General features: G+C 45.0%; 1 protein-coding gene across 2 annotated transcripts in view; it reads right to left on the bottom strand.

The window, feature by feature from the left end:
- AFF2 (AF4/FMR2 family member 2) overlaps positions 1-21,399 on the bottom strand; it is a 487,741-nt gene that overhangs the window by 30,179 nt on the left and 436,163 nt on the right. For both annotated transcript variants that reach the window (XM_036840574.1, XM_036840575.1), the window contains 4 exons: positions 9,652-9,811; positions 6,826-7,824; positions 5,244-5,365; positions 1,143-1,365 (listed from right to left, as the gene is read on the bottom strand). In XM_036840574.1, coding sequence (XP_036696469.1) covers positions 1,143-1,365; positions 5,244-5,365; positions 6,826-7,824; positions 9,652-9,811 — 1,504 coding nt within the window. The remainder of the gene's footprint in view (positions 1-1,142; positions 1,366-5,243; positions 5,366-6,825; positions 7,825-9,651; positions 9,812-21,399) is intronic.

Below are 21,399 nucleotides of genomic sequence, written 5' to 3'. Positions count from 1 at the left end.
CTAGGCCCTATATGAAGAGAATTGTCTAGATATGGCGCATGCCCTCCAAAAGCTTGCAGTAGAAGAAAGCCTCCGTTGGAGTTTATAACATTAATTACATTCAGTATCAAAAATAGGATTGATAGTGTAATTACTGTTTAGAATAGACAGTTTCATTCCTAACATTATAAGTCAGCATCTTTAAATGTGAATGCAAATATAATGTGGGCACACACACATACAAGTTTCATTTGGAAAATGACAACTTTGTAATAGAGCAATTTCTTGATGTCACCAATAAAATTTACCTAGATATGTATGTCATCTAGTCATCTCAGACGATGGAGGACTTTAAATTGTGGTCCTTAAAGCTCAGAGGCCTCGTGGCTTTTCATGAAGTGTTAAATGGGCGCCTTTGGTTCAGGGGCCACCAGGTTGGCGCTAGACATTTGAAAACTCATTGATTTTCACGCATTTGCTTTTTATACGACACTTAAAGGAGATCAGGTGCATATGGATGCTGTATCTCCGCATACGTGCATTTACCCAAAAAGGCAGGTACATTTGCCATTAATATTCACTAGCGACACTATCGCTCATGGTTTTCACGGTTCAGGTACCTATACCTGGGGCAGATAAAAAGACATTGTGTATAGATGTGAAAAGTGATACAACTTCTCAATTATTTATGCTAATCGAGCAGCAGTGCAGAAAATCGAAAGGATGGGATAATCCTTTAGTTTGGCTTAGAGAACCACAATTGTGTGATTTTAGCAACAGATTCACCTTTTAAACTCCATCCTTTTGAGTCACTATTTTAAAACACAATTCACACCTGCTAAGCTGGGTGGTGGAAAGATGTAACTTGGAGTCCCGGCCCCAGTTCCATGACCTTGGGCAATTCCGTCCATTTGTTCTCTCCCTTTCAGTAAATGATCAGTGCCTCCCATGTGCCAGATGCTGTGGTCAGTATTGTGGAAGTGTCCCCCACCCCCAAGATCTGAAGGGACTGGACCAAAGGACGTCCAAGGCCCTGAATGCCTGCATAATAATCTGTTTGGAGAAGTAAGACTGGAATGAAAAATTCATCTTGAGTTCAGTTAGATAAGCTGGGTCAACTTGTTTCCACCTGACAATGATAAGATTTCTTCTAAGATGCTTACATTTACAGATATCCCTTTGAAAGTAGCACAGAATTTGCCTTCACTCCTCTTAGGTTTGGTCGAGGTGGTCTGTCCAGTCATAGGGATGGTCTTGTCTTGACTGAAGGGACCATTATTGCCGCTGATGTTCCTGCGGCGTGGAGGATCCTCTGGCAGTGGGGAAAGTGGAGGGGGAAACAGCTTTTCTTCTTTTCTTCTGTTTGCTCTCCTGGATGAATTATTTCTGTGTAAACAAAAAGTATAGGGTGTCAGAAAATTTTGTCTCTCTTTATTCTGATCTTTCCCATGATGCTGGTACTTTCAGCTAAAGTAATATGTTGGTTGATGGTCCTTTACTTGTGGTGAACAGTATACATAAAAATGCATAGAGACATAGATATCTATAGAGAGGGAGCCCTCCCTATCGACTGAGTTATAGGTAAATGCAACCATATGTATCTAAGAATAAACACGGGTCTTTGAAACAGAACTCCAGGATAAATGGAAATGTCTAATGGACTGTTGCCCCAGTGTGACACTTGTAACCTTTTAAGATTACTGTTAAGTAGATTTTTATGGAAAATCCAATGCAGACTGTAATCCCATCATTTTTTAGGATGGTTCCTACTTATTCTGCCCTACGACTTAACTGCATAGTCACACAATAAATGGTACAATAAACAATTAGTGGAAGGATACTTTCTTAAGAAATACTATGTTTATACATTACACAGAAATAAATAATGCACTAAATACTTCTGGGTTACATTGCAAATTGTATGTTCCAACTGTTCTACCCAAGGCATAATGAGCCCCTGACCTTAAGTTGTTATACTGAAGTACTGATGTACTCCGGTTTACAAAAGTCCATTTGAAAAATATTTTGTCATCTTTCCATAAGACATCTGCAGTCCTAGAAGTGCTCCTGTGCTTTCAAACTGATTTATCTGCCCATTAAGTGGGCATCATCAAATAGACTGAGACTTCAAGTAAAACAGAACAACTAAAACCTTATGCTAGCTGCTTAACATGGTAATTGGGCCATGGATTTTTATTTTAGTTACTGTCTTCGACTAATCAATGAAGATTACTTGAATTTTAATCTTTTCTTAGACAACTAATATTGTACTGTGCAGCCATTTACTTTTCATGATTATTGACTACAATTTTCAACAGCAAATTAAGTCAACAAGAATTTATGGTTTCCTCTTGGTCAATTTCAGTCAGTGTCTAGAAATATAGATTTACAATATCTCAAAGCAACAAATCAAAGATGAACAAGCACTCAAGTGGTTTGATTTCCTGAAATGGTAGAAGTCAATGCAGTCCCCTCGTTCCACTTCTGCTGCCCAAATTTGCCATTTGTAATAATATTTGTCATCTTCTGTTTCATAAATGAGGTCCTATGTCAATTTTTGTCAGGCAGCCGAATTTTCAGAAAATTCACTGTTTCTGCCATTACCTTAATGGATTAAAATTAATTACAAAATATTTGCCAATGGATTTTTTAAATTGCTTGGGCATGAAGAATCATTTTAAGATAGTGGTGATGCCTGATGAAAATAATGGTGAAAATATGGATTAGGATGCACGGCCACGAGGAGGCTCCACCAACATCAGCCCACACTGAGTATAATCATCACAGAGGAATCGGACTTTGGGGAATTCACATAGAAAGGAGTCAAGCATTGCTGTGGCATCTATAGGAGCGACTGGGTTCCTTACCTATGACCACTCCTGCACTACCTGAGCTGCCGGAGAAGAGGGTGGGCTGCAAGGGGAAAAGCTGTTCCCTACAGGCAGTCCATTTGCCATTGGCAACTATCGTTGTGCTAGGCCTCCCCATCTGCCATTGTACACAGTACACCGTTCCCAGTACAGTACATTCAGCGCAATGGGCACAGTCATCTGGCCCCCTTTCCATCTGTATGATAGTGACCTGGAACCATGTGGCCTTTAATGACTTCCTGGGTGAAAGACACCCAGGGAGCATTTTCTAGAGACCACTCTGTCACCATTATGGCTTCTTACTATAAGGGCGCCGCTTGTATAGGCTCTGGCTCTTGTATAGGAGGACAGCAGGCAAGAGAGTCCCCCATTTAATGCCTCAGAGGCCCTTCTGATGGTTCAAGCTCCAAAGAAAGGGCAAGGAACTCATCAAGGCCCTTCTGGTGGACGACAGGCAACTCCAGCTGTCATAGTCTGGTGTGGCATCCTTCGCTAGGTTTAGAATATTCATTGAGAAAAGTGAATGTTGTCTTATAGAAATTTCCAAGGATTTAGTCTGAAGGGTCAACAAAGCACAAAGGAGCAGACAAAGCTTGAGGAGAGGGCTTCCAGGAGAAGACCTCCGAGAGGTCTGTCCTGCTTCCTTCTCCCTCAACTCCCGAGATTTTCCCGCAGACATGGATTTGCTGGACGAGTGTTAAGAACCCGATCCAGGCCCTTCCTGAATGATAAACGCTAGGTAATCACTGCTCTCCGAACTACTACCAAAGCAGAAAGATCGTAAGGACCATGAGGTAAAACACCATTTTATGAGAACGAATTTGAATTATTAGACATTGATTTAATAGTTGATCATCTCTCTTCCATGAAATGGGGACCAGTGACAGATCACTGGGTCGCTGAAGGAGGCTCGCAATGGGGACTGATGGTGTGGCAATGCCCCACAGCTCCCTGGCTCTGCCTTGTGCCCTCAGGAGACCTGGCCCGAATAGATAGAATCTGGGAACTGGGGCAGTACCGCCACTACAGGGATACCACTTTAGCCCTTCCTCCTTGGAAAGTAGGAGGGCCCTGGAATGACAGTGTTTGACCACTGGGAAAGAAGTCTGTTTCCCCACATGCCTGGCCCACCCTGGGGTAAAAAGGGTTGGTTTGCTCCACTGGAAGAGTTACTAATTCTGAGAACTCCAAGTATGTGAAGGGATATTTCCAATCAAATTATGCCAGGGAACACAGATGCCTGTCACAAAGAGCTTCGGGTCCACAGGGAGACGGGCAGCCTAGGGCCAAATCTCCTTATTATACTGAGCGGATCTAGCGGTCATTGGTCTTTTCCTACCTTTCATCTCTAAACAACAAGGATCCAAACAAATGTAAGCTGATAACTTATTTCCGACATCTTATCTGTGGCAGATTGATGCCCTATCACTGATGTTAAACAGTAATCTGTGAAATCAATTGTTAGCAGCAGTTAGCCATATTGCCTCTCTGCTCTGGGCTGCTAATAGGCTCCAAAACTGGTCTTTGATGGAAGTAATCTCTAATTTTGAATGAATTTATGGCAATAATCCAGACGGAATGGTTCCGGTAGCTGACACGATTGTTAGGGGAATGATAGGTATAAGACAGAGGGACTCCATCACAATGTTTGGTAGGGAAGGCTGGGGTCGTGTGAGTGAGGACAGGACAAGGAGGCCTCCTGCCTGACTCTGGCACCTTCTGCAAAGAGGGAGATGGAAGAAGAGGTGCCAGCTGATGGGCATTAACGCGTCCATCCCTAGCCGGCTTTTCCCAGCACAGGACTGCCTGGGGTTGGGGGGCACTCCCAGAGAGCTCATGTCTCTGGCCTCCCCTTGGCCTCTGAGGAGTTCAGCATGGAGCTGCTAGCCCTCTAGCTTCACGTTAGCGTTGAGAAATGACACCAAAGAGGAAGCGGCAGCTGAGCCATCCTGTTGAGGCCAAGGGGTTGCTTTCCAGGGAAACCTTTTTATTTATCACCATCAGAACTGGAAATTGCCCAGAAGGAGGTGACTTGGCTCAAGGGACAGGTGTCTCTTGAAGCTGCCCCTTTTAAATTCATTTACTTCCTCTTACCCTTCACTCAGTGCTAAAAGTTCACTTTCGCCGATTTTGGTCATCAATCTGAGTTGGAATAAAGAAATGTTGCTAAAAAGCTCAAGGAGTCACCCCAAATCTGGCAGCCTGAGCGCCACCCTTTATCCCACCCTTGTTAGACTGGTGGTCAGAGACGGCTGTCAGGACAGGACTGAGAGACTCCTGTTTCTTACCTAACATTCCTCTGGGACAGGACCCCCTGCCCCCGGCCAAGGGTTCATTTGGGATTTCTTAAGAGTCTGAACAAGCAAAGTATCCTACAGCCCAGGGCAAACTCACTCTTTAGTGCTGGGAGGCTTCTGGGGGGGAGCTGGTGAGATGCAAGGTGGTAGCAGGCAGATGGTGGCCGCCTCCTCCAGGCGTTGCTTCTTCTCAGGGATTTTCTCCACAACTTCTGTTGGCTTTAACAGGAAGAAAAAATACACAGAGTCTGAAATCCACGGCACATGCAGACATTTAAAAACAATGAGCAAGGGAGACAGCTGGCTTCTATTTTAAGTCCTAGATTAGGTAGGGGAGTTAAAAGTGCACCTTTGATCAGACGGAAAAGCGATCAGTCTTGCCTCGCCTACTCCAACCAAGAAGCTGGCATCTGAGAGGGTGAAGCTGTGATGTGAGCCTCTGATCGGGTGGCACAGGGATCTCATACCAAAAGTAAAGAGAATCTATAATTTTCAGACACTTCTCCCAGCAACAATGCCTCCACAAATGAGTAGTTTAGAAACTAACAAACACTGCAATTCTAACACGGCATAAATCCTGTCCAAGCACCCTGGGGGTTTAGGGTAACATATAAAGGTCACTTCTACAACCAAAAATATGCAAGGAAATTAACCATACGCAAGGCACACCTTTGGACCTTCATGTACTGGTTCTGAAGGTACACTTTAACTCCTGGTTTTACTGCTGTCATCACTAAGAGCAGGGAAACAGTGATAGGGCAAGGTCCCTTGCCCTATCAGACTTTTTGGTCCTCCTATTTGGACCAGACTTTGGTCCCTATTTTGGAATACTCTCATTGAATAAGTTGGTGCACAGCTCAGAGATAAAACCATCTGTGAACCTCTAAAGCTGAATGATGACTTAAATCACCCTTGCAGGATTCCCCATGGCAGCCGTTCAAAATAATATTACTCAAATATCACCATGAGATGATGTTACACTAAAAGACTACTGTGAGATCCAGAGACGCAACACAACGAACTTACTGGACACAAACTCCCTTCCCCAGATGCACATGAAATGGAAGAGGCCATTGTGGGTTTCACCTTCTGATTATATCTGTAGCCCTGGAATCCAACCCTAATGTCTTGCAGGTGAGATTTTCACGAGTCAAGCCGACCACACAGGTCAGGGGGCCAAGCAGGTTGGACAGAACGTGTGTCTAGTAGGAGCCAGGATAATCAAAATATAACTGAGTTGCAGGGATCCTGATGTTTGTATGGAGAAATTAACAAGGCCTAGAGGATGCACGTTGACCTTAGGAGTCCTTGGTGCCCTGCTGCTGCTGGTGGGGTGGGGGACTACAGAATAATGACCCATGAATCTGGGAAGCAGGAACAGCTTAAGGAGCCAACCTGGGGGACTGGCTGCCTGGGGAAGGAGCCTCTTCATATTCTTCATCGCTACACATCACGTGCCATATTGGATACTCTTGACATTGGTTGTCAGACCTTGATTATCCCTAACACTTCCTCCCTGGTCATGTCAAATACCGCATTTCCCACGGAAGGCACCGTTGCCTTCCCCAAAGACTGCAATCCACTGCCACCAGTCTGCTGGAAACGGAGACTCAAGACCCAAGTAGCTCACAGACAGCCGCTGCTCGCGCTCACGTGGCAGGCCACACCTGACGGCTTACCTTGTGCTTACGCTTGCCCTTGGGGGCGGGTTTATCCGCAGCCGCGGCAGCTGCCTGCCGCCTGGGCTTTGACGCTGTCTCCTTGTGGTCTGGCTTGGCCGGCGCCGCTTGCGGTGAGTTGTGGCCAGGCACTCGAGACAGTAGGTCGAGGTCAATCTTCACCCAGAGATTCTTCAGATTCTCGTGATCTTGGAGAGGAGACAGAAGCTCGGTTTGCGTGACAGAAATGGGTGAAAAAGTAGGCTCCTCAGTCGGGACAGGCGGGTTGCTGCCGCTGCTGAAGGTGCTGAGGGTCAGGCTGGCCCCGCAGGTGTCCTTGGACTTGGCAGTGTTGCCCCCAGGAGCCATGCAAGGAGGCAGGACTTTGATCTGCAGGGTCTCTTCCTGATCTGTGCTGGAATCAGACGTAGACGAATCGGTTTCAATGAATTCCCGGGACTTCGGCACGATCTTGCCAGGCCCTCGGTACTTCTTCTTCTCGGCAGCCAAGGGGGTGCTGGGCCTCGGTTCTTTCCTGGGGACCGGCTTGTGGGCGGTGGCTTTGTTGCGGCCTCTCGGGGGGTCAGGAAGCTCCATGCTTTCCTTTTCTTTGGGAGTGCTGCTGGTGATATTTGGTTTGGGCCAGGTAAATTCCTCAATGCTGGGGTTCTTCTCGACCCTCTTGGGCTGTTTTTTCCCAATTGTCCTTTGAGATGCTGTCTCGAGAGTTGTCGACAATTTATGCTTCAGAGCCTTTGTTTCTGGAATTTTCGGGGTGGGCCGTGGATGGGCTTTCTCCCTGATGAGACTGAGGAGAGGCCTCTCTTTGGGTTCAGCCAGGACCTGGCTGGGGTTTTCCTTCACCTTGACCTGGACTTCCATTGGCTGTATGATTGGAGGAGGTACAGAAATCGTCTCCATGGGTGTTTCATTTTGGCCGCAAATAAACGACTTGTTCTGAGATGTCACTTTGTTAAGCCATTTGTCCAGCTGCCACTTGTTGGTGGAGGGCGGCTCAGGCTGCAGATTGAGAAACAGCGGGAAGAATGAATTTCACCTTTGGGAAGAAGTCAGGAGGACCCTCAGTGCACTGACTGTTGGCTGATAAAAGCTTGGGCTGTTAAGTGACCATTCACACATTTAGAAACATACATGGAATTCACATTCATCACGTTCCCTAGTTAGCCAAATACTCCACAAACGGGCTCCAATCTACTTATTTAAACTAAGTTCCACTGCTCTTCTGAAACTATCCCCTACTTTGGCCAGCAAGGAAGGAATTATTCACAGAGAGTTTTTCCAGAGAGTGGGCAGGGAGGCCTGGGAGGGAATCTGGTTCCCAAAGTCCTTTGGTGGGACTCATTACTCAACCTCTTACCAGGAGGCCGAGGTAGTGATCTCTGGTCCTGAAAGGAAATGTGAGCGTGCCTCAAGTGTAACTCAAAAGGAAAGGCTTTCTCTCTGCCAAGCTGCCAGGGCCTCCTATACGATGCTGTAATTCACGGCAAAAAGAAGAGGCCTTTTGTATTTTCACTGAAGGATGAAAAGATTTGACTTATAAAAAACCACTGCACTTTCCTCGGTGTATGGGCAATACCCAATTTATGGGGACATGCATGCAGACATTAGCGTCTGCCGTTAAGCCATGGAAATGATGCGTACAATTCGGGTGCCTGATTCCCAAGTCTGAATTCTGCCTGTTGAACTAAAAGAGCCATCATTTTTATTAGAACTCCTCTTTTTTGAAAGGCATCAGCTGAGGCTTATGGCACCAGCCAATAGAGGGTGACAGAATTCAAAAGACTCTGAGTAGACGTGATTCCAACCCACACAGAGCAATGGCAGGTGAGCGTCGAGGCAATCGCAACGGCTGCTACTGTCGTTAGCAGAGCGCGAGGTTAAGGGCGCCAGCTCTGGTAGCACATAGACCCTGGTTTCAGTCCTGCCCGTGAGATCTTGGGAAAGTTCTTTCTTACCCTCTCAGAACCTTATTCTCTCATCTGTAAAATGGGATAATAATAGCAAGGACCCCATAGAGCTGTTATGAGGATGAAAGGAGAAAATCCAAGTCACGAGCTTCTGACGGTGCCCGGCGTGTGATCTACATTCAAGAAGTGTGAGCTATTATGATCATCAGTAATGTTACTATGGCATCTTCTTCTGTTATTCTTTTCTGATTACTGACAAACAAGTGTGTCCAGAGCCGTGGAGGGATTTTCTTGCTGTACGAGGTGCAGGCTCAGGGGAACTGAGAGGCTGGCACTCAAAGAGAGGATGAGAGTGGAAGGACAGGGTTTTTAACTCAAAATTATAATTCTGGTATTTTGTGGGGCTGTGTGAAATGTTTTCATGAATTACCATCGAGCACACTTGAAGAATATTAATTGAAATTAAAAAAAAATACCTGTGACCTTTCAACCATCACGCTTCTTGGGTCTTACTTGCCGAGTGACTTTCATCACTTCAACCTAGAGGAAGGGGTGGTGTCCCCAGAGCTAGAAGCGGGTCTGGACTGGCTTTGCTGATTCTCTGGAAAGTGAAGTTGCGAGCCCAGTGATTACTAGTCCAGTGTAATAGTAATGGGGAGGCTCAAGGCTCAGAGTAGCTGAGTGAGTCACACAGCAAATCAGTCACACGGCAAAGAAATGTCTGTTAGAGACCACGCGAGTACATGAGTTAGAAGAAAAAAATGCTATCAAACACCTGAGTGCTTTTCTGACGGGTATACCGTGCTGAAGCCCTCATCGCGCTGGAATACTGTGATTGTTGTACTGTTGTGTGTGTGCAGGTCGGAGGTGCTGCCTCGGGGCAGGTAAGCTGTGGCTGGGGCCCCGGCCCATCACCCACCTCTGGCGTGGCCACGCGCGGCGCCTCATTGGCTTCACTGTCAGTGGTGCTGCTTTCAGTGTCTGAGTCTGACTCTGAGCTGCTCTCAGAGTCACTGGAGCTGCCGGATCCCCCGCTGGCTGGCGCTGCGGGTGTGGGCTGCGGCATGGCCAGGAGCGGACTGAAAGGAAAATGACACCACTCGGTCTCAGACCAGCTGGAAAAGAGCCCAGGTCAGCATAAAGGCTGATGATTTGTGGGGGGCAGGTGAGTGGAGCTTGCCATCCCATTTCACAGGTGGGAAACGTGAGGCTCAGGAGGCCCCGTGAGTGACCCACAGGTCTGTCAAGGGGCTCTGATCTTAGCCATATGCACAGTATTGTCCTCTCAGCAAGAAGGGGCGAGTTGAATCCTCGCTTTCATCATGGGAGACCGAGGTTCACAGAAGTGGGAGGGCTTGCCTCAGCCTCATAGCTATCAGTAGACAGAGAAGTGAGACTGGGACCGTGGCCTCTCAGGTCCCTCAACGGGCAGGGCTGTGTAAAGATATTCGCGGCCAGGTGTCCAGCGCCCGGCCCCAAGGTGAGCAGAGCTGACCATGTGAATTAGGGGATGACAGGATGCACTTCTCGGCCTCCTCCAGCAGAATTTCTGTAAACCCTTCTTAAAACTCTTACCAGGAGGTATGATCATAAAGGACCAACCATCTCTAATGACTGATTTTAAATCTGTAAAGCTGACCAAGCAAAGCACTGGGACACTGACACCTCTTGCCGCTCTGTCTTTATTGATAATCCACACTCTTCCTTACTAATCGCTTGCCCTCTGTGCCCCGTAACAAATCAACCTCAGCTGCCTCGTGGCACTCTGGGGTGTGTCATAGCCCTTCTGTCCTTCTGTTCATCGTCTCTTTGGACTAGTTTTGCTCTGCTTTCACTCCAAAATGGGGAGTCTTGTCCGTCTGTGTCTCATCAGCCCAGGCCCCTCTTTGGAGAGTTCAATCACGGACAGGCATAGGATCCCTTTCAAACCAGCATGGGTGTCTCGTCCGTCACCATCCAATGCGTAGAGCCTTTGCATTACGTGTGCCTCGTGTCCCTGAAGACGGCCCCTTTAAGCTCCCAGGTAGCTCTTTTCTTTCATATAGCCGAAGCTCATTTAAAAATGCTATCTGCTAAGTAAATGCTATCTGCAAGTACATTCGTCTGCCAAATACACCAAGAGATTAGGGGAGGCAGAAGAAATAGGGGACTGTATCCCCTGGGAAAGTGTGTGTGTGTGAGAGAGAGAGAGACAGTGGAGCCAGGGATCTACATACAGCTCAGAGTGCCTCTTTCCCTGCATTCCTTTTTAGTATTTATGCATAAAGTACCCTTGCATATTTATGCAAAGTACCCTCTAAATCTAATCAATTGTTTTTGTCTTTGGTTACTAAATAAAGACGGAGGGAACAGCTTTAAGTGCAACTAATCCAGAGGCTATGCTTGCTTGGCCTCAATTCCCCCCAAGTAAAGTTTCAGATACAGCACACAGCAGCAGCAATACTCAGACTATGGCCTGGTGGATTGAGAGTTAAGATCTAACTTGTACTCCCATGTTTATGATTTTCACGTGAAAAGGCTGTTTCCTACTTTTCTTTCCTATCTATACATTAATTTCTGGTTTGTGTGTGTATGTGTTTGTATACAGGTGTTCCTTATCCAAAGCCTTTGGAAGGGAGATGAATTTTGATATTCACATTTTTTTAAATTAAAAAAGTAATATGGTAGCTATATCATATCTATAATACCCCCAGTGGGATCTGGGAAGCACCCTTTAATAAAACTCATTAATATTATTGCAGTTAACAGTCACAGTGAGAAAAATAAATCAAGACTTGAAATTAATACGTGCACATCAGTTTAGGTCAGGTTTTGTCATCAAATGAGTCTGTCTGAAAATAAAAGTTCTCAAAACTTTTTGAATTTCAGAATTGTGATTAAGAGATTGTAGATGTGGACAGAACCCACATATAAAAAATTGACTGTAAATATAAGTAAATATCGATGTATAGACGCAGATACGAAATAAAGATGATTTGAAACCTAAGCGTAACCTTGACTGAGATCCAGTGAAATGAGAACTGAAATAATTTTCCCTAAGTCTTCCTACAGCTAAACCTATTGCTGTGTTCTCGGGAAGGATCCCACGGCCAGTCAACGCTGACAATGACCACTTAGGGGAAACAAGTATAGAAAGAACAGGGAGAGGTACATCAGCTTTTCATGCTCACACTGATGGACAGAAATACTTGGGGATGAGCGGGACGGTGGACTTGAATTCAAAGAGGACACCATGAGAACTCAGACGGGGGGTGAAGGACTTCAACATCTTTATGAGAAAGAATTGCTTTCTCCGAGCAGTTGAACAGTTGGAAACAGGGAAGAGCCAGCATTGGTGGGAGGGAAACCCGTTAGCTGTTCAGCTAGTTAAATTCCCACTTCTGCTACATTTATTTTCATATGTCGCTAGTTTATTTTTCAAATGTATATTAAAGTGGCTATGAGGGATGCTAGCCCACGCAATACTTGATTCCGCCTAGGAGATGAAGGACGAATGTGCAATTTCCACATTCTTCGTTCCCCAACTGCATTAGAATTATTTCCCATGCACCATTTACTTTCATATTTTAATAAATTCCTTTTAAAAAGAATGCTAGTGGTTACAACAAAGATAATAGGTGATACTAAAAATCATTAACATTTAATATATTACACTACCTACTCCATAGTCTGTAAATATTACAAGTGTACTCTGTGACTTCACCCCGAATGTAATAAAACTTCTCAAAGGACCCACGTTTGTGAACAACTTCAAAGTGAACTGCTCAACCTTTTCAAAGATCAGATTTTGCCACTGTGTTCATCGGGGTGAGCAGTCTGTACTGAGTGGAGCGAAGCCTCATTTTAATCCTAATCCCATTTAGTAGGTCTTCATGGTCACGGGCCAGACTGAGGGCAAAGAAGCTGCCTTAGCAAGTCAATGACCCTAGTGGGGAAATCCAGGGCTAGAGAAGGGGATCAAAGGGCAGGCCAGTGGGAGAGAAGTTTGGGAGGTCTTTAAGATGCCTTCTGCAGACAGCATTGGCCCTAGTGTGGAAGCTTGAGAGTACTAGGGGGAAAAGATGGGGTTTTTTTGTGTGTTTTTTTTTTAATGGTAAAATTTAAGTTCTTAAATGCTCCATTGCCATATACATAAACCAAAATTAAAATTAATTGCTTAATTATATTTACATAATATGCACAAAAGTATTATTATGATGGTTTTGACTGTCAAACTTTTCTATATTTAATTTCAAATATTCCCATTTTTGAAAGATGTTTTCTACCTGTGAAATAATTATGTGATTCCACACAGTTTGTGGAGCTCCCTCCCCATATAAATTCTGCAGTTGTCTTCTTGGCTTGGTTAAGGTTGCATAAACGCCAGTGCTTTTAGCTGGGACAGAGATTGGATTCTCGTTGGAAGTATAGGTCAGTTCCACAGAATCCTATTTCTGTCTGTGATTCTATTACTTCAAGAATGGGAGTAATCATGTAAAAGATGGGTTTTATTTATTTATTTATTTATATTTATTTTTGGCTGTGTTAGGGCTTCGTTTCTGTGCGAGGGCTTTCTCCAGTTGTGGCGAGCGGGGGCCACTCTTCATCGCGGTGCGCGGGCCTCTCCCGTTGCGGAGCACAGGCTCCAGACGCGCAGGCTCAGCAGGTGCGGCTCACGGGCCCAGTTGCTCCGCGGCACGTGGGATCCTCCCAGACCAGGGCTCGAACCCGTGTCCCCTGCATTGGCAGGCAGACTCCCAACCACTGCGCCACCAGGGAAGCCCCAAAAGATGGGTTTTAAGAGGTAGTTCAGGCACCTTCATCTCTAGACCTGACAGTCTCTCTATGCTTATACTGACCAGGCCTCTTGTGCAGTCAAGGGCTCAATATGTATGTGACACCATTAGATAGACAGTCCAGAAGCCATATGAAAGAACTGGGACTACTTTGCCTAGAGGAGACTCTGGGGCAGGGAGGAGGGCGGTTCATGTGATGACAGTCTTCAAAAACCGGAAGGTCTGTCCTATGGGAAAGGGAGTGGGCTAGTTCTGAGAGTCTTCCAAGGTAAAATTAGGACCAATGAACTAGAGATCTAGCCAGGAAAGATCTCACTTCAACATCAGAGAAGACTTAAAAATCTACAGCTGGCCACAGAAAGAAGCCACTGCTTTGTAGGCCAGTGAGCTTGATACCCTTAGGTGACCAGACAGCCGGCAATAAAGATTCCTATTATTGATCCACAGAGGAGTTGGATGATCTTTAAGGTGTCTTCCAACTCAAAGATTATGATCCTCATGAAATGAAAGTGCATAGGGGATTTTAAGGGAGATGGTTTGGACCTTAGAGAAAATGTGTGAGGAGACCTTTGCCCAATCCAATCTTCTCCTTAAGGCAGGTCTGAAATGACCTATTCTTGGCAACACAGTCACAGAGCTCTTGTATGAACCTCAGAGGATTACAGCTGCCTTTCTGTACAGCTACTTCATAAATCAGACTTTTCACTAATTCAGATTAACGGTCTCCGGAAAACCAAACATCTGCATCAGTGCTATCTGACTCGAATCCTAATTTAACTGTAAATTCCTCTCTCAGGAGATAAACAGGGATGATGAATTGGCCATTCTGCTCAATCAAGCTGTGTGGGCATCAGAAAGGAAAGGTTCCAGAAGGGGTAATGACTTTGTAGTGGGAAACATATATGGGAAGGATTCGACAAGCAAGTCCCCAGGGTATTGATCTTGGCAGCATATTTCACAAGGCCCAGACCTTGCCAAAGAGACGTAGCATGAGATGCTTGATGGGGGAGTCTATCAAGGATGTTGTTAAACCCTCGTCTTTGGTTGAGACTTGTACGAATTTCATCAACATGACCCTTTTCCGGTTTTATAGAGATCAAATGTCTGTCTACCAGATAATCTGAAATGCTTCTATACTTGATTCCATCATTAAGTTGTAAAGGGATGGCCCTGGGGCAAAGGAATCAACATTTATAGCTGATCTTTCCTCTCTTCCTCCTTTTCCTCTCTGAACTCTGGGCTCCAAAACTGGAACAATCTATGTGCCTCACCATACTAGGCCCCTAGAGGCAAACACTCTGAGCCCTGAGCCTATTCCAGCCCGGGGATGGGACGAATCCATTTCGGTCTGAGTCAGTAGTTTTGAAATCTACCCCAACCCTCCCCCAGAAAACCCATTTAGCCCCACTGTCCAATAGAAAGTGTAGGCAGAAGCATAATACATAAGACAGATAAAAACACAGTTGCTCTGGTGGAAACAAGGGATGGGGCAGAATGTAGGGGAGGAAGTCCCCAGCAGCTTTTCCTCCACCCTGGGATGGCCCCTGAGCACAGTTTGAAAATAAAAGACTGCATAGCCCAATATTATCACAAGCAGCTCAGAATCAAGTATGTTCTGTGTTCATGCACTGGTGCCACTGACGAGCAGATGGTGAATAGCCATCCACTTGTAATTCGGGCTACACCCTGGCATGGCTCCGAGGAGATAATCTTTGTCCAATGTGTGTGTACACTGGGATTTTGTCCTTTTGTCTGATTCTGGTGTTTGAAATGGAGTCTGCTCAATTTATTTGCAAAGCATAAGAAGGAGATGCACACCTATCCACTCACGTTCATCTTCATGGGCAAGTTACCGTATATGACATAGTTTAATGGGCAAGTTACCGTATATGACATAGTTTAAAGCCCTGAATGACTGAAGAGATATGTGGTTGGTGAAATAATGACTCCCCCAAAGATGTCCAAATCGTAATCCCTGGAACCTGTGAATATGGTACCTCATGTGGAAAAACGAGTTTTGCAGATATGAATAAATTCAGGATCTTGAGATGGGGAGATGGTTCTGGATCATCTAGGTGGCCCCAGTGTCATCCCAGGGTCTCTGGGAGCCAGAGCTTGGTGTCAGGAAGGCTCTAGTAGATTACTGCCACAGCAATGGGCAATCAAAGAGGTTATATCTTCCCAAGAAGCTGCAAGTTGACCATTTGGAACTTTCATGAAAACTCGAAATGAATGGCTTCTCACATTTTTGGATCACCAGCAGTTAGTTCTATTTATCTTAACTTACGTGGCATCTTACTTCTTTTCTGAGGCCATAATGTTGAGTGATTTTGGCAATGGCTTTTCAGAGTTACATTTGACTCACAATCCATCACAGCTTGGCTACCCTTTTGGTGGACTGACCAGACCCAGGCCCTTGTCATCTTTTCCTGCCTGTGCCCTTTCTCCCATTTTCAGTCTATTTCACATATCTAAACAGCTACATTTCCCCTACTGATTTTAAAGAGGTAGTTTTAGTACAGTGAGAGGAGCATGCTTGGATACTTTATTTTTGTGTGACCTTAGGCTAAGCACTTAACGGAAGGTTTTCAGTTTCCTCATCTGTAAAATGGGGTAATACATCACATAGGCTTTAAGAGGACTGAGTCAATAAATTGAGGTGAGAGAACTCTGTTAACCAGTACTTCTCAACTTTAATGTGCTTACGAATCACCTGGAGATCTTTGGAACATGCAGATTCTAATTAGGTAGGCCTGGAATGGGTCCTGAGTTCTGCATTCCCAGGCGCTACAGATGCTCCCAGTCAGTGAACCACACTGAGAGGACCAAGGCTACAGAGGCTATTCAGATACAAACTGCTGGGGGGAAAAAAAATAAGTTGGTGAACTGGAAACTAATGCCGAAAACACAGTTTTGAGATCAACTGTGGATTTTATTTTTCCATAATTATTCTGTATTCCTTTAGCAACAAAGAAAGTTGACTGCCTTATGTCATTTTGAATCTAACCTGGTCAAGTTGAAGCTTCCTTTGGGCAATTATTCCTGAAGAGGTTTTATCCGATTCCTTGTGATAAGCACCAGCTTCAGCTTACAACTTTCCTGAGGCTACCTGCCTGCACTGGTAGTTGACTAAATGCATAATTCTTTCCTCCAAATGTGCCCCATGGATCACCACGAGGGTCTCAGGCAGCTTGCCACTATCACCGCCAAGGGTCAGGGTGGTATTAGACTGCATCCATGGTCACGGCTGGGACCCTGAGCATGATTCATAATGGCTAATAGAGATGCAGCATGCGAGGTGCGCCAGGAACCAGGTTCAGCACCTTCCCTGAATCTTCTTTTTTAATCCTCACAATAGTCCCGTAAGTCAGGCACTCTTAATACTCCCATTTTACAGCTGAGAATACCGAGACTTAGCACCAAACAACAGCAAGTTGAAAAATAGTTTTAAGGATACTAGGGGGCAAACTTCAACATGCAGGTTCAAAGGAATGGAAAAAACCAAGGCGTCTGGATCCTGCCTCACTGCAGTATGAAGTGAGGTGGCGCTACGGAGGGTGCCAGCGTGTTGCCAGCAAGGCTGGTCAATGGTGGCTAATGGGCCATTTATGTCTTGAGAACATCACAATTTGCATTAGGGAGAATAAACCGGTATTCAAATTTTTTCGGGAAATAATTAAAAGCCACAGTGACTTTTCCGCTATCGGTCAGAACTGTTTCAACAAACAGGTAAACAGGTGAAAAAAATTGTATACAGCCAAGTATTTTTGTCCGTTTTGCCTTTAAAGTCTACTTTTGAAAATGGGGGCAAGGGGGAGAATGAAGGTGAGCAAGTGGACAGAACTCCGACTCCCGTGACCCCATCTCCAGCAAAGCAGAGAATGAACGGTTGGCAGCTCACATTCATAAGGAACCCAGAGAGGGCCAGATGTCAGGAATCCATAACAAGGTCAAAGCGTTCCCATAAAGAATTCCATCAGTCACAGATCCTAGGGGGAGCAGTGGATGACTTTGACTGGGTGACTTAAACCCACGGGCTGCTCCCCTGCAGGAATCTTGCCATTGTGTCTATAGGACTGGACTGGAGATGGGGCCCAGCTCCCCGTCAGGAGAGCCCCAGCCATGGGCAGCCTGAGTTCCCTAGGAGAGTACAAAACAGGCTGCTGATAGGCTCAGAGCCGTCAGCACAAGCCTCTGCCTTTGCCCTTGCTTGAGGACCTCTTTCTGTCACCCATCATGCTCAGAGCTGCCTCTCGACTGGAAAAGTGGGCACCCCTCGTCCAATCTCTCCCTAGACTACATTTCTTCTTTGCTGTCTCCCAACGCCAATCTCCTTATCAGTAATGTCTGCTCCCCTTCATGTCTGATTTGTTACCTGATGTATCAGAGACACTTGATTTGGAGGGTGAGCTTCTAAGGCCAGAGGCTTTATCAACCACACACACACTCTGTACAATGTTTGGTGCGCTTAAGACACCCTAGAGTAAAGCCATATAGAGGTCTTCTCTGTAAGATCTCTAGGAGAATTGTCCCCGGGTGCACCCACTGACTATGGTTCCAATAGGAGATCGTCATCATTGGAGCAACAAGACCAAATACTTTTTAAGTGCAGAGCACTTGATAATGTTCCAGTATTTTCACTCCCACGACCTCACGTGATTGCTACAAGAACACTGGGCGGGGGTCGGGGGAGAGATGGGAACGGGTATCCTCCCACTTTACCCATGATGCTCCAGGACCTCTTAGCCATGACACGTGGCTGGGCTCTGAGGCAGAGTGAGTGGTGGTGGGTTTCACCAGGCTACTGGGACGCTTTCTTAAACTGCAAGTCTAGCTTGAGGAAAGGAAAAGAATCCAGGATCCACTACAAAATCCACCCTGTAATCATACCAAAAAGCAACAGGAACACAGAATTAATCCCAAATGTTTTCTTCACGTGACCTAATGAGACGTATTGCAAGAATTCAGTGTTCAAAACACTGAAGGCAATCCGCCCCTTAGGCTAAGAAAAGCCTGTTGCATTTGACTCCTGAGAATGACAAAACTCACGGAGGCTAGAGGAAAAGATTTCCAGTTTACAGCTGATAACTCTTTCCACACAGAGTAGTAGTTTGTAAAGATGAAATAGGGGAAATTTAAATGTCCTTTATGTTTCACGTCACTGTGTTTCTTCAAATATTGTATTTGTCTTTAAACAGGTAATAAACATGGTACTGAATTCAAAAGCTACAGCAAGGGATACAATGAAAAGTACACCTTCTGCCCCTCTACTGTCACGTCACCCAATTTTCCAAAGTTTTCCACTGTTATCAGTTTCTTATGGTTCCTCCAATGGTACTTCCTATATTTATGAATATTGATAGGTGTGCTTTTCAATGAAAAGCTTTTAAGTTATAAAAGTAATACCTGCAAAATAAAATTCCTGGGCATCCAGTGAATGGCATTTCAAGTCATATACACAATTTCTAAACTAAAACCTATACAGTTTCCTTACTGAATGTGCCTTCATAATTATGCCTGAAATATAAATAAAAGCATTAGAATACCTAAGTGAATGGCAAAAATTGCACCTTGCAAAACCGCAGCGTCTAACCCTAACACGAGGAAGAGGCAGTAACGTTAACACAGAGCCATGAGGGGCGGAAGCTGCTCAGACAGCCCTTCTGGGTGAGACCAGGCTGCAGGTTCCCCATCAAGAAACAGTTGCTGACTGTCCTCCACCGTGACACTTCCTAAAGATGTGGTCAACACAGGATGGTTTCACTTCCTCACCGCTACAAACTTCTATAGGCCCAGTAATCAGGCTTTGTAACTCTTTGGCCTACTGGAACTGCTTTCTTTTTTTGTGTGTGTGGTGTATGTTTGTGTGTGTGTGTGTGTGTGTGTGTGTGTGTGTCTTGCAGGTACTTTGTCTAATGGGAAGTTTAATGTCAGGAGGTACGTGGTGCAATAAGAAAAACCAAGAACAGAAGTCATTGTACATTCAGGCCTCCAGGAACTGGGGTTGCGTGCAAACCAGACCTGGGACCAACGGCAGCAGGAGGGACCACTCTTGTGCTCCAGAAATGTGACTCGGCTATTCTGCATGTGTTGGTGCCTGACATCACCAACACACTTATTCCTTCTATTATTTTTTCTCTACCTTATAGCTCTTCTTCCCTCATAGTACCTGCTTCCTTCTGACTTGGACCTCATACGGTCCCAACCCCAACTTATTCTTTTCTACCGTTAATCCATTCTAATTCAGCTTTTTTTATTATGATTTATTTATTTTTCTTATTAGTCATCCATTTTATCCCCATCAGTGTACACATGTCAATCCCAATCTCCCAATTCATCACAGCACCACGCCCCCCCGCCCCCGCCGCTTTCCCCCCTTGGTGTCCATACGTTTGTTCTCTACATCTGTGTCTCTATTTCTGCCCTGCAAACCGGTTCATGTGTACCATTTCTCTAGGTTCCACATATATACGTTAACATACGATATTTGTTTTTCTCTCTCTGACTTCCTTCACTCTGTATGACAGTCTCTAGATCCATCCAGGTCTCTACAAATGACCCAATTTCGTGAAACTGCTTTCTTAATTGCTACCAACAGCCCCTGTCCTGCCCACTCCCTGTTGCAAATCAGATGTTCTTACTTTCCTCGGTCTCGCTCCGTATTAGACTAGAAGCCTTGAGTTATTTTGTACTTGGCCCCAGTGACCATATACGGCACGAGATCTCTTGGTTTCAGAATTTACCATGACTTCCTCACGGAGAGATGCAGTTTTTTTCTACAGGATTTTCAGAGATCTTTTTCCATTACCCCTCTACTTTAGGGCCAGTCTTTATTTCCCTCTCTTCCCATGCCTTTGCTTACCCTGTTTTTTTCAGTCTAGAATGACACTTTTTCCTTCTCTTCTGCTTCCTTAAATCTTTATCTTTTAAGCTCAAATTCCAATAACCTGAGGTCTTCTCCATGACTTTAAATTCTCCCAGATACTACTTCCCTGTTCTGATTTCTTTTCACTAACTTCATCACAGTTTATCACTTCATTATTCTCGAATTATGACACTGTGCTAACCTCCTGCCTGCTCACCTACACTGTAAGTTCCCTGATGGCAGGGGCCAGACTGTACCGTCACTTTCTGTATCGCTGGCACGCTAACTTGTATATAATCTTCTTATTATGAAAACACACTCCAAATGGCCTCACAATGAACAGAAAATCAGCACAAACAAGGTCACCTGGTAAAGAACAATACTTAACTATGAAATGTCTATGTACTGCCGACTCTCAACAGAAGTCCTACTTGGGCCAGCCTACCCAACCCCAAAACATCCCGAGTCAGACGTTCATTTGATGAACATAATTAAGCAAATAGGTTGTCTGATGATGGATTTGTAACCTTTCAACTGGTTGGATGGCTGTTGGCCCGTCACAGTGCCTGACTCTTTCTTCAGCTTCAGTTCTACTGACAAAACGTAACATATTTGGAAGGACAGTTTTAATGTAATTGGTATCTTGAGCAACAGCTGTCCATGGGTCACAGGGTGCAATGTACATGCACGAACGTAAGAAATAAATGGTGTGGCTCTTACTGAAAATGAATGCCATCTATACACAGACTTTCCCATTTTTAATTAAAATGATGATTCCATTATTTCGATTTGTGTGAAACATGAGCTACCCTCGTCATATCATTTTGATACATTAACCAGCCCGGTCTACACTGTGCCTGATATTAACTCCCTTTCTAGTTGATGATTTTTCTAGTGGCATAATTAATTTCCTCATGGAAGAGAAAGTATTCAATCAATTTGGGATTAAATTTGAGGTTGAAGGACTTTCACAAAAGACAGAACTAAATCTCCTAGCCCACATGCATTGCTAATTACGACACACTCA

This window comes from Balaenoptera musculus, chromosome X (assembly GCF_009873245.2).
Source record: "Balaenoptera musculus isolate JJ_BM4_2016_0621 chromosome X, mBalMus1.pri.v3, whole genome shotgun sequence".
Classification (NCBI taxonomy): domain Eukaryota; kingdom Metazoa; phylum Chordata; class Mammalia; order Artiodactyla; family Balaenopteridae; genus Balaenoptera; species Balaenoptera musculus.
The sequence above is the reverse complement of the archived record's forward strand: the minus strand, read 5'-3'. Positions and strand labels throughout refer to the sequence as shown.